Source organism: Sciurus carolinensis, chromosome 17, assembly GCF_902686445.1.
Source record: "Sciurus carolinensis chromosome 17, mSciCar1.2, whole genome shotgun sequence".
NCBI classification, from domain to species: domain Eukaryota; kingdom Metazoa; phylum Chordata; class Mammalia; order Rodentia; family Sciuridae; genus Sciurus; species Sciurus carolinensis.
Genome location: NC_062229.1, coordinates 4,505,829 through 4,518,099, shown reverse-complemented (window position 1 = coordinate 4,518,099; position 12,271 = coordinate 4,505,829). Strand labels below are relative to the sequence as shown.

The following is a 12,271-nucleotide window of genomic DNA, read 5'->3' as shown; positions in this document are numbered from 1 at the left end:
GCCGTGTGCCTGGTTGCATGGTATTTCAGTTGCGAGCAGGCCATCGTGTCTGGTTTAAAGTCCTTTTGCAGTGGTCTGCCGGTGGTTGTGTTGAAACGTCCCACTTGACAGGGAACGCTTAGATCAGCAGCTTGATACGCTTGTCCAATTGTTTTCTTCAAACCTATGTGTTGAGTTGGAATTGCTTGTTCAAAAGGCGTGCAGAGTGACAATCCATTTTTGTCACAAGGATCCTCCAGACATGTGTTGCTTTATCTAAGCATGTCTATATCATTTGCGTTCAAAGTGCTTTTCCCGTGATGGTCTATTTAAACCCAAAGAAAAGTGCAGTCTAGTTTGTAACAGGCCATCAGGGTCAGTTTCCTAGTTTTAATAATATGCAGTGGGTCCTCCCTATCCAAGGGTTCTGCATCCCCACGTCTAGAAGAAAAACCACAGATGAAAAACGTCTAGGAAAAAAATTTCCCTTCGTCATTATTCCGTGGACAGCACAGCATAATAACGATGTACATAGCATGGACGTCGTGTTAGATGTTACAACCATCCAGGGGGTCGGAGTCCATGGGGGATGTGCTTAGGTTCTGTGCAGATTCCGTCCCTCTGTGTGTGGGAGGGACTTGAGCATCTGTGGATCTGGGTGTCCGAGGGGGCCCTGGAGCCAATCCCCTCACACATCCATGCTCACCGACCCCCGTGGATGACGCGTGTGGGTGTTTTATTGGTGAAAACTGGGTGAAGGGTCGCGGAAATCTCTGCCATTTTTGCAATGTGTGGCGACTCTGAAATGGCCTAACAGAAAAGGTCGATGAAGAAGGTGACCCAGGGACTCTTTCCCACCACCCGGGAGGTTGTATAGGTCCGTTCTCTGATGAGGAAACGGGCAGGGGCCGTCTGTCCCACGCGAGCCCGGCTCACGGCTGCGAAGCCGTCCGGCGGCCGTGGTGGGTTTGACCCGAGTTGCTTCCAGCCTCTGAGTGCTGCTTCTTACAGCCAAAGCGGATGACATCGTCGGACCTGTGACCCACGAGATCTTCGAGAACAACGTCGTTCACCTGATGTGGCAAGAGCCCAGGGAACCCAATGGTCTGATCGTGCTGTACGAAGTGAGCTACCGGCGCTACGGCGACGAGGTAGGGGTCCCGTTGTGCTTGCTCCCCCCCCCCCCAGGCTCAGCTCTGGCCCAGGTGCGCCCCAGATGCTGTCCTGAGGCTCAAAGCTGCAGCTCTGCTGCCCAGAGGCGAGCGGCCGCGCCAGCGTGTGGCTCCCATCTGCCCTCAGTCCCTGACGCTGCCGTCAGCTGGTCCTGGGGTTGGACGGGGGCTGCCTCTGGTCTGTGGCTCAGAGTTGACCCACACCTCACCTGGGCTGGGGCAGCACCGTCTGATTTGAGAGCGTCCTCCCATAGCCAGGCCAGCCTCCCGCCGGGGACCCCCAGGGACCCCATCCACTCTTAGAACCCACTTTTACGGGGCCTGAGAATGGAGTCAGCACACCGCGGCCTGCAGACTCGTGAAAAAGACCAAAGATGCACGAAGACTCTGTGGTCCTCACTAAACAAGTAAATTCTGGAAAATAGAAGTGTTCTTACTCAGTCATCTTTTGCCAACTGGGCGGGGTCGTCATATTTGCTTAACAAATGGCCTGATTTGCCTTTTTTAAATGATCATTTTTATTTTATTGAAGAAATTTTTTTTTGTTTTTAATTGTGGTGCTGGGGATTGAACCCAGGGCCTTGTGCTTGCGAGGCCAGCCTCCACCAACTGAGCTGCATCCCCAGCCCTTGGAGAACTGTTTGTTCTCGGTGCTGGGATCTAACCCAGAGCTTCACACATGCTAGGCGAGTAAGCCCGCCACCGCTCAGCCTCGTCCCCAGCGGTGGGTGACGGCCCTCCCTGCCCCACAGACCTCCTGCGCCAGGTCCACATTCATGAGTTGCTGTCCTCTGCCCGACACCACAACGCGTGCTGGCTGCATAGGATTTGATTTTGCCGCTGAAGTTTTGTTTCTTTACGACATTTTGGTTGCCTGGGAGTTTCCCTGTTCTAGGTAAAATGCCAGTTTTACCTGCACAGCGATTTAGCTCTTGGGCTTCATAGCTGGAGATGTTTCAGTCGACTTCGGCTGCGTAGCAGGCTGCCCCAGAGACACGGGTCGAGAACGATGGGCATTTATCCTTTCTCTCAATGCTGAGGGTTCATCGGGTGTTTCCTTTGCCCTGAGCTGGTTTGACTAGGGCTGGGTGGTCTCACTGGCGTGTCTGTGGCCCCTCCAGCCCTTTTGTCCGCTAGCCAAAGCGTGTCCTGTGGCCAAGCCCAGAATCAGCATGGGCGGGGGCTGCTCATGATTCCATAGATACAGGGAAGTGTGGTTCACTTATATTATCCTGTAAGCATTAATCCCACATATCCTAAAAAAATATTCCGGATTTGGAGTAGGGGACCGGATTAGTCCCCTTTTCCTTACTATAGACAAATACCCAAGGCTGGGTAACTTTGTAAAGAAAAGAGGTTTTTATAAAGCTCACAGTTCTGGAGATTCAAAGGGCTGGATCTGGTGATGGCCCTCTTGCTGGCAGTCCCAGCCACACCAGGGGCATCACGTGGTGAGACGCAGGGAGCTTGTATATGTCTGAGCGTCTTGTCTCTCTCTTCCTCATGAAGCCACCAGTATTTTACCCTGGCGGCTTCACCCCGATGACCTTATCTAATCCTACTCACCCCCAAAAGGCCCACCTCTAAACACAGTGGTCAGAATAAGTTTCTACTCTCCTACTACCTCTCAATGGGAATGAAGTTTCAACACACAAAGCCCCGGGGGACACACAAAAATGTATGCAAATAACAGGGAGAAGGCTTCATGAACAAGAGTCTCATCACTAGCAGGATGTAAGTCATTTGAAGGGTGCCTATCTACTGGGGAGTGGATACAGAATATGGCACATCCATAAAACCCATGGATGTGCAGCCATTTAAAATGGTGTTTGGAAAGACTTTTGTCCAGTGTAAAGTAAAAATTGAGATTACAGTCTCTGGATTTTAGATCCTTTGTGCCATTAACCCCCATCTTCCACCAGCCATTAAGAACTCCCCTTTCCCCCACTTAAATTAGCTTAAGACAGAGGAAAAACTCCTTTGTTTCCATGACTGAACAGTTGAAAGTGCTTCAGGCATGGCTGGATCCAGGACTCCTTCTTGTGGGTTGCACCTTGATGCTCCTGGCTGTGCTCTTGTGGTTGCAGTCATTCCGATTCTCAGGAGACAGTGAGAGGTCACAGCCACCTTAAAAACATTTCCATAGACACTTACTTGATTATTTTCAACTTTGTCCTTAATTGTCTAACATTTTGATCAAGAAAAAGGTAGCCTGAAACCTTATATTTTCATATATACACAATTCATACTGCCGGAGGGGAGTGGAGTAGCCCCATCCTTGAGGAATTCGTCTCTAGCCGTCCAGCAGATGCCTGGGGTTGGTAAGGACCGAACCCTGCGTATGCTGGGGTTTCCACACGTGTATACCTGTGATAAAGTTAACTTGCAGATTAGGCACAGTAAGAGGTTGCCAACTCTAACTAGTAATAAAACAGATCATAACAGCGTGCTCTAAGAAGTTATTTAAAGCATTGTGTATTGCTGAAATTCTCCATTAAATATCCTGGACTGTGGCCGACCTTCAATAAATGGAGTCACATCCGGGGCTGGGGTCCACTGTAGGGCTTAGCGCAGTTGCAAAGTTCTCTCTAGCGTTTGGTGGAAGGTGACTTGTTCCTTCCCTTTTGTGAGCTGAATGGACAGGTGGCCTCCAGCTGTGGCTGGTTTTGCTCCCGGCATAAACGAGTGTCGAGTTGTTCCTCCCTCACCACTTCCCCCGCCTGCCCTGTCCCTGGGTGGTAGCAGTTTCTGACCCCAAACTGGGTTCTCTCTCCCTTGTGGGATCAGGGAACCAGTGATGATGCTGAGTGTCCATTGAGCAGCAAAGGGAGGTTAATTCTTGGCCAGAGAATCGTAGAGAAAAGACGCGCTCATAGTCAGTTAGCTCTCTCCAGAACAAAGGAAAGGCGGAGGGTTGTGGGGGGAACTCAGTGAGTGAGTCCACTGGTCGTTTATGGCTTTTTCCGGTGAGGAGGTTGGGCCCAACCTGGAGGTGAGGCAGCCTTCTTTAATCCTCCGTGGGCCAGTTCCCCGGGTGGAGGGTGGACCAGGCCAAGATGGTGCTTCTCCAGGGTGAGGTGTTACGGTGGGGTGGTAATGAGTCCGGGTGAGTGAGAGCTCACCGCGGCTCTGTCATGGCGGAAGCTGGTCTTGCCCGGCTCCATCGGCATCCGGCTAGGCTGTGGCGGCCTCAGGTCTGCCGTCCACCGGCTTGCCAGGCAGGTCTTTTCTGAAATCCATCTGTGCTCGGTGGACAGGAGAGCTTTTCCAGGAGTCCGGGGTGCGTGGTGACATGGGGACGGTGTTTTGTGCCCGGCGTGGTACTACCTTTTGGATTTTTTGTTCTCTTTCTGTTATTTGCACGAACTTTTCACATAACCGGCTCCACCCTGGGTCAGGTGAGCGCTCATCAGGCTCTGGGTCTCTCCCTCCCCTTCCTGCTCCTGCCCCTCCAGGGGTCTGGGTGGGCAGGGGCGGCAGGGAGGGCCCTGCCCCTTTCCCCCGATAGCAGCCCTTGCGTGTCTATATTTGCTTATTTGTCCCCTTCTGCTTGGTGACTCATTCTACTTGGAAAAACCTTTGGACCAGAGTTCCCCGCCCCTGCCCCTGCCAATGGGCCGGTTTGTTTTCCTGCTATTAATGTCACATGATAAGCACCGGAGATTTTACATTTCTTTCTCTTCCTCCCCCTCCTCCCCCCAAATTTTCTGGCCCCATTCTGCACACGCCTGGCTAGCCCTGGGCAGGGGAGCTGTTCCAGAACCTTTTTGAGTGTGGGCCTGACGCTGGCGGGTCTGACTGACAGAGCCGGAGAGCCTCCCCTCTCTCCCGTGGAGCCCTGGTTTATCTCTAGCTACGGGCGATCCTGGGGTGTGGGCCCCACTTTATTTATGTCCTTTCCTAATGGATATTTAGCTCCAACTCTTTTCATGATGATGAAAAAAATATATGGAAAGCCAATGCCACGGAAGGAAAGGGCTTTCTTACCCGTCCTTGGACATCGGACCTGCTTGGCTCTGCTGGGGCAAAGGCTGGCAGGTGCAGGTGAAGACGGAAATGACCGACCTCCAGGGGCCCTTCATTGCCACCCAGCTCTGCCTTTGCTGGACCTCAAGGAGACGTCCAGAGGGTTCTGAGTTCAAGGGTTGACCTGCCTCTGAGCAGCCATGAGGTCCGACATGTCCCGTAGGCTGGACGTGGCCTGCCTCCTGTTGCTCTTGGCTCATGAGCTGAGAATCACCTTTACATTTAAAATGCAGAAAAGGGCAAAAGGATAATAAGGAGAGATGGTCACAGTGTCATCTAGAGGAATAGGTTCACCGAGTAGCGGCCACACAGAATGATGGATATTTCAAAATACCAGAGAACAGGTGTGGGGTAGGAGGAGTGGAGGGAGAGGAAGGTGGGGTCACGGGTCCCCCAGCAACCCAGGGTAGGAGGGATAAATTCTAGTAGTTACACGCAGGAGGGCGACTGTACTTTTTTTAAACTGCAGCTTATTCCATGTTTTAAAAAGAACTGGGAGAGAGGGTTTGCAGTTCCTAACGCAGAGGATGAATGTTTAAGGAGATGCAAATGCTGGCCACTCTGAGGTGACAGGTCGCAGACACGTGCTAAGTCGCCGCCCCAGACCTCCTGAACGTGTCCACTGATTTTTAAAAATTAAACTTAAAAGTATACATCTGACGTTCTCGAAGGAAGAACCTCAGCGCCAGGGGACGGGTGTTTGTTGGCCGGCTTCCATCTCTCCACGCGGGGTGCGTGCACACGATGTCACAGAAATACCGACCACGACTTGTCAATTTAAAGCGAGGTGGTTTTGAAAGAGTGTTTGACCACAGGGGACGTGTGTGAAGCTCGGCTCTTGGTGTCCGCCATCCCTGGTTGGCACTGGGCCGGCCCGTCTGTGGGAGGTACGGATTTGCCGGTGGCTGTTCTCACGCGTCCGTGGCAAAGTCGCATCTGCCCCACGGAGGGAGAGTTCAGCGTCAGGCACTTGACGGCGCATGTCTGCCAACACTTGTCCGAGCCCCGGTGTCCTCACCTGCACCACAGGGACCACGGACCTAAGATCCGGGGCAGGCGGGGCTGAGTCGGGAGCCTCGGGAGACTCTGCGGAGTTGGCTGTGACCCACGAGTGTCCGGCTCCAGATCCACAGCGCTGTCGTCCAGAGCTCCTCGGTCCTCGAGGCCACCCTGTGTTGCTCTCTCTGCTTTTTGCACCTGAGTGTCACCTCTGAGCTGGATCTGGGCTGTGACATCCCCACCTGGTGCGGGTGCCCTAGACGTGCAGAGCTCAGCTGCCCCTGTCTCCTTCCCCCTAGGAGCTGCATCTCTGTGTCTCCCGGAAGCACTTTGCTCTGGAGAGGGGCTGCAGGCTGCGTGGGCTGTCACCAGGCAACTACAGCGTGCGCGTCCGGGCCACGTCCCTGGCAGGCAACGGCTCCTGGACAGAAGCCACCTATTTCTACGTGACAGATTATCGTAAGTCTCCGTGGCAACCTGAAGTGGTTGGGTCTGCTTGGCACTGGGGGCACGGTAGGACTTTTCCAGGGCATGACCCCGGGTAGGCAGGAGTGCCAGCCCTGGCCTTGGCCTTTGTTCCACCAGCTGCTGCTGTGTACCTAAGGCTAGGTGTTTGCCCTCTCTGAGCCTGCACCTGATGCTCTGTATTTCTGGATCCACATCTCAGATTCAACCAATCATGGATTGAAAATATCAGAAAAAAATCATGTGTGCACCAAATGTGTGTAGATTTTTTTCTTGTCATTTCCCCCTAAACAGTAACAACCATTTACTCAGCATTTCATTGTATTAGAGACCCTAAGTTACCTCGAGATGCTCTCAATCTGTGGGAGGATGTGCATAGGCTCTATGCAAATGCTGTGCCATTTTTTTTTTAAGTACAAAATCATTTTTACTTGTTCTTTTCAGTTATACATCACATATCATACATACATGGAGTATAACTTCCCATTCTTGTGGTTGTACATGATGTGGAGTTTCACTGGTCCTGTATTCATATATGAACATAGGAAAGTTAGGTCTGATTCATTCAACTGTCTTTCCCATTCCCATACCCCCTTCATTCCCCCCATACCCATACCCCCCTGTCCAATCCAGTGAACCTCCTCTCCTCCCTCCCCTCCACCCCCTGCCTATTGTGAGTCAGCTTCCACATATCAGAGAAAACCTTCCACCTTTGGTTTTTTGGGATTGGCTTACTTCACTTAGCGTTAAAGCATCCCTGGAATTTGGTATCCACAGGGGCCCTGGCACCAATCCCCTTGGATACTGAGGCACAGGTGTGCACAGGGAAAATAGGACCCACCACGTCAGGAGGTGGAGGGACTTTTCAGTGCCACCGTCCATGGCACAGGCAGCTTGATGGACACATTCATTCCATTGCTAGTGTCTCCATCTTTGTTAATAGATGGACCGTGTCCCCAGGGAGGAGGGCAGAATGTGCCTCCCCCACCCTGGGTGCAGCAGTGAAGGGCTGAGCATGTGGGTGCCCTCGCTGTGCCACCTTTGGGGAAACCAGGCCCCCTGAGGACCGTGGGGAGGGGACGGCTGGCTGTGCTGTCAGGTCGTGCTTCCTGGAGGTGGTGACATCTTGGCCAAGACCTCAAAGAATGAATGAACAGAGGCCAAGGAAAGCCGGGTTGAGCCCGCCTGTGACGGGAGCCCGTGTGTGGGGGGAGGGGAGCTTCTGATGAGGGGGAGGAGGAGCTGGGGCAAGGGGGGAGGGGGGACTTCTGGCTGGATTTTCCCACACTGGGCACCATGCTGGGGCAGAAGTGGCAAGTGCTTCTGACTGGGCTGGCTCTGGTCAGGGTCAGGACTAGGGTGGACATTCCCATACCAGCTGGGTGTTCTGCAAATCACGTCCAACCCAGAGTGAGCAAACAGCCCACGAGCTTAAAAGCACACGATGGTCTCCAGCAAGCCCACCCTCACTTCACACGCCAGCGTCTGCTCGGGGTCCCACGCCACCTGCACTTCTGATCCAACTACTTACAAACGTGGGGCTTCACCTGACCCCCTTGGATCTTAGCGTGGGTCCCTGAGTGACCACCTGGATTCTGTGCTCGTGACGCCGCCTGAGGTGGGGGAGAGAGAAGCCAGGCGATAGTGGGCTGGGGGCGGCGGTGCGTTTCGGGATCACAGACCTCTGAGACCACGGCTCAGTTCACCAAGCCCGGTGATGATTCAGGATTATCAGGAAAAAAAGGGTCTGAGTGACCAGCAGAGAGAGGCTCAAGGTCAAGTGTGGCTCCAAAAGGTGATTTTTGATGTGAAATTTGATGTGAACACATTCTGATGTTGAACCACATGTTTTCTTATTTTATTTCAGTAGACGTTCCATCAAATATTGCAAAAATCATCATCGGTCCCCTCATCTTTGTCTTTCTCTTCAGCGTTGTGATTGGAAGCATTTACCTATTCCTGCGGAAAAGGTGAGTGTGGTGGTGTGCTGGCAAATGGTCAACAACTGGCTCTCTGGGGAAGAAATATGCTTCGATGCAGATGGAGGTATAGCTGCATTTATTAGAAATCTAATTGCCATGGGATGTATAACATGCAATTTACAGGTAATAATCATAGCAAAATATACACTACTCTTTATCAAAAATTCCCTCCGTCCAGTTGATTCTCAGGGAATGCTCTTGATGACTTCTCCCCCAAACCTTTGAATCCATAGTCAGCCTGTGGTTGCAGTCAATGAACAAGTATAGCTCCCACAGAATTGTTAATTTTTTTTTGCATTAAAGGGTAAGACCAAAATGAAGTAAGAAATGTATGTTCATCAATGGCGCAAGCAAGGTCTTTGCAGAAGCATAGTTTTTAAATACTGAAAGAACATCGTCTCAACTTTTTTGGGTCATGGGTGCAGAAATGACCCACCGTCAGGTTGAGTCTGCCTTACTCGTGATACTGTATCCACCGCTTTCTTAACTTGGGAAAACCAACAGAAAAGTAAACCCATTCCTGACTTGTAGTGTTTGCCTATTTCCATGGTGTAAATGTTCCCACTGTGGCTGGTTCCTAGACCTAGAGTGCCATGAGACTCTCAAGCTGGAGCGTCTTGCTTTTTCCCTCCAGGCAGCCAGATGGGCCTATGGGACCTCTCTACGCTTCTTCCAACCCTGAGTACCTCAGTGCCAGTGACGGTGAGTACCATCTCCCTCCCTGTGGGTGGCCATCCCACCAAGGAGGTGCTGAGGATCGTCTGACACCCCAGACAGGGCAAGGGAAGCCTCCCTGTTCCCTTGAGCTTGCCCACCTGCTTTACTGCAGGAGCCCTGTTAATATGTGTCAGGTGTCTGCTGTCTGATTCCTGCTTGGGTGGGAGGGCGGAGCTGTTCTGGGACCTCGGGCTGGGTGGGGAGGTTGAGGACCTGGTGCTACAGTGTGGGGGGTGCGCAGCTGGAGTGGATGCTGAGGCTCAGGGCCAGAAACCACTTCCAAACTCCTCCTCCAACCTGGGGGGTGGGAATTGGGAGCCAAAATGGGAGAGCCTCTGAGAGGACAAGAGCCGGGGCCAGGGCCAGGCGAGTGGTTGCTGGGCGAATGCTAGGGACACGTCTGCTCTTGGTGGCAGCCTACATGGTGTGCTTTGTGTTCCCAGCTGCAAGGGAGGGCAAGTTCCAAGGGTATCGACTCGGCCCAAATCTCTGCTTGGGCCATGCTTACTGATTCCCACTGACCAAAGAAAATCACAAGGCCATGTCCAGGTCCAAGGGGTGAGGACATAGGCTCCACTCTTCTATGAGAAAGACGCCCTGCCAGGCATCATTTTCAGCCTATTACAACCTGTTCCCATCCACTTGACATTTTGTAGAAACAGCTCCAGCGGGAAATAGCCCAGTCTGTAGCAGGGGTCTGCAATCAGACAGGAAGGGCGGGCTGCAGGCTCTGGCCAGGACCCTGGTCCAGTTGTGCCTTCTCCCCCAGCCTCTGCCATCTCTGTGGGGACAGATGTACCTGCCCTGTTCTTGGTCTCATGCTCAGTGCCTGGCAGAGGTCCTGGGTCACAGGGTGCCTGAGCATTTGCAGGGGACTCAGGGGAGGACCCTGGGTGGAAGGTGGCGGGGCCCCAGGGATTGGCCAGGGTTGCTGTGTGGATAAGTGAGGAGTAGTGTTTCCCTCTTCCGTGTACGTGCCGGACGAGTGGGAGGTGCCTCGAGAGAAGATCACCCTCCTGCGAGAGCTGGGGCAGGGCTCCTTCGGCATGGTGTACGAGGGTAATGCCAGGGACATCGTCAAAGGCGAGGCGGAGACCCGGGTGGCCGTGAAGACCGTCAACGAGGCAGCCAGTCTCCGGGAGCGGATCGAGTTCCTCAATGAGGCCTCGGTCATGAAGGGCTTCACCTGCCATCATGTGGTAAGTCTGGGTGGGTGGGTCGAGGTCTCCTCTCATGCCCCTTCCCTTGTGCTGCTGCTTCCTACCACACAGACTGCCAAGGACACTGGATGTGGACCCCTGCCCATCTCCCAAAGATGGAAGAGGGGGTTCCTCCATTCCATCCTCTGCCACCTCATCTGGAACCAGACTCTATCTCTGTACCATTGTTTTGCAGAACCTTCCATCAATTTCTGGAATCTTCTATCCCTTTCTAGAATCTTCCTTCACTTTCCAGGAATTCTCCTATCTTTCTGTGATCTTTTATGACTTTTCCATCGCTACCCGGCATCTTCCATCTCTTCCCTCTCCTGGCTTCTTTGTAACCCCTATCCACATGGGGGTCCACCCCCTGCCCCCTCATTCTTGCTTCTCCTTGAAAGCCAACATAAACCTTCCCTGCCTCCCTGCTCCCTCAGTGGCCCCTCCATTTCTTGTGGCCTGTGTCCTTCTAACCTTACCATGCGTATTTATGGGGCACTTAAGCCCCTTTCTTGCCCCTGTGATATAACAGATTCCTGCCCCCGCACAGCTTCCAGTAAACAGGTGGTGGAGAAAAGATTCCAAACTCAATATGCTGATCGTATGTTAGAAGAAAATGCTATGGAAAAAATGAACAAAGAGAGGAGAGAGGGTTGGGCTTGTGAGCAAAGACCTCACGGTTGTGCAGGACTGAGCTGTGTAGACGTGGAGGGAACAGGCAGAGGGGCAGCGACCTCACAGGACTGGAGGCAGGAGCATGCCCCTGTGCTCAGAGCACTAAGGGGGTGGCTTTGCCCTGGAGTGTTTGCTTGCTCCCACACTAGGGCTGACCCTGCCTATCGGGGCACAGAGTGCTGAGTGGGCACCAGGCAGAGAGTCCAGGGTGAGTGAAATCACCCCGCAGACCCTCACCCAAGAACCCCCATGCTTACTCTGTAGGTCCGCCTCCTGGGAGTGGTGTCCAAGGGCCAGCCCACGCTGGTGGTGATGGAGTTGATGGCCCACGGAGACCTGAAGAGCTACCTCCGCTCTCTGAGACCGGAGGCTGAGGTGAGCTGCCTCTAAGTCCCCGGCAGGGCCCTGGCTCCTGGCCATGGGCACCAGGGTGGCTGAACACGAACCCGTGTTTCAACTCTAGAACAATCCCGGTCGCCCTCCCCCTACCCTGCAAGAGGTGATTCAGATGGCAGCAGAAATCGCAGACGGGATGGCGTACTTGAATGCCAAGAAGTTCGTGCACCGGGACCTGGCAGCTCGAAACTGCATGGTTGCTCACGATTTCACTGTCAAAATTGGAGGTTTGTCTTTGGGCCTTTCTTTCTGCTTTGAAATGTGTGACCTGCCTAGATTAGATTTCAGGAGCAAGTTATCCACAATAAGTTGTCAGAACTTTTCTACAGTGTCAGGGCTTGGGGTGGGGGCCCAGTCTTCCATCTGGTATCTAGTTATATTTTTTTGATGAACTCGCTGCTTCACTTCTTCCAAAATACATGTGTGCTTGGTAGGAGCTAGCCACTGCAGTAGACGCGGAGACGCCCCCTGGTGTAAATCACCGTGAGCTGTAGTCTTCATCTGTATTATCTAGCACAGGTTGGGCTGCATCCCCATTTACATTTCAATCAAGTAAAAGTGAAAATCCAATCCACTGGTTGCATTGGCCATAGTCAGGTGTTTGACAGCCACCTGAGCCTTGTGGCCACCCCATTGGACAGTGCAGATGTCCATCCTACAG

The 12,271-nt window shown here is 52.9% G+C and overlaps 1 protein-coding gene across 5 annotated transcripts in view; it reads left to right on the top strand.

Moving 5' to 3' along the window:
- Insr (insulin receptor) overlaps window positions 1-12,271 on the top strand; it is a 132,957-nt gene that overhangs the window by 111,870 nt on the left and 8,816 nt on the right. For 3 of the 5 annotated variants that reach the window (XM_047530736.1, XM_047530734.1, XM_047530738.1), the window contains 7 exons: window positions 991-1,130; window positions 6,476-6,635; window positions 8,509-8,611; window positions 9,258-9,325; window positions 10,295-10,539; window positions 11,479-11,589; window positions 11,678-11,837. In XM_047530736.1, the coding sequence (XP_047386692.1) occupies window positions 991-1,130; window positions 6,476-6,635; window positions 8,509-8,611; window positions 9,258-9,325; window positions 10,295-10,539; window positions 11,479-11,589; window positions 11,678-11,837 (987 nt within the window). The remainder of the gene's footprint in view (window positions 1-990; window positions 1,131-6,475; window positions 6,636-8,508; window positions 8,612-9,257; window positions 9,326-10,294; window positions 10,540-11,478; window positions 11,590-11,677; window positions 11,838-12,271) is intronic. The other 2 variants (XM_047530737.1, XM_047530735.1) reach the window with 1 other exon arrangement.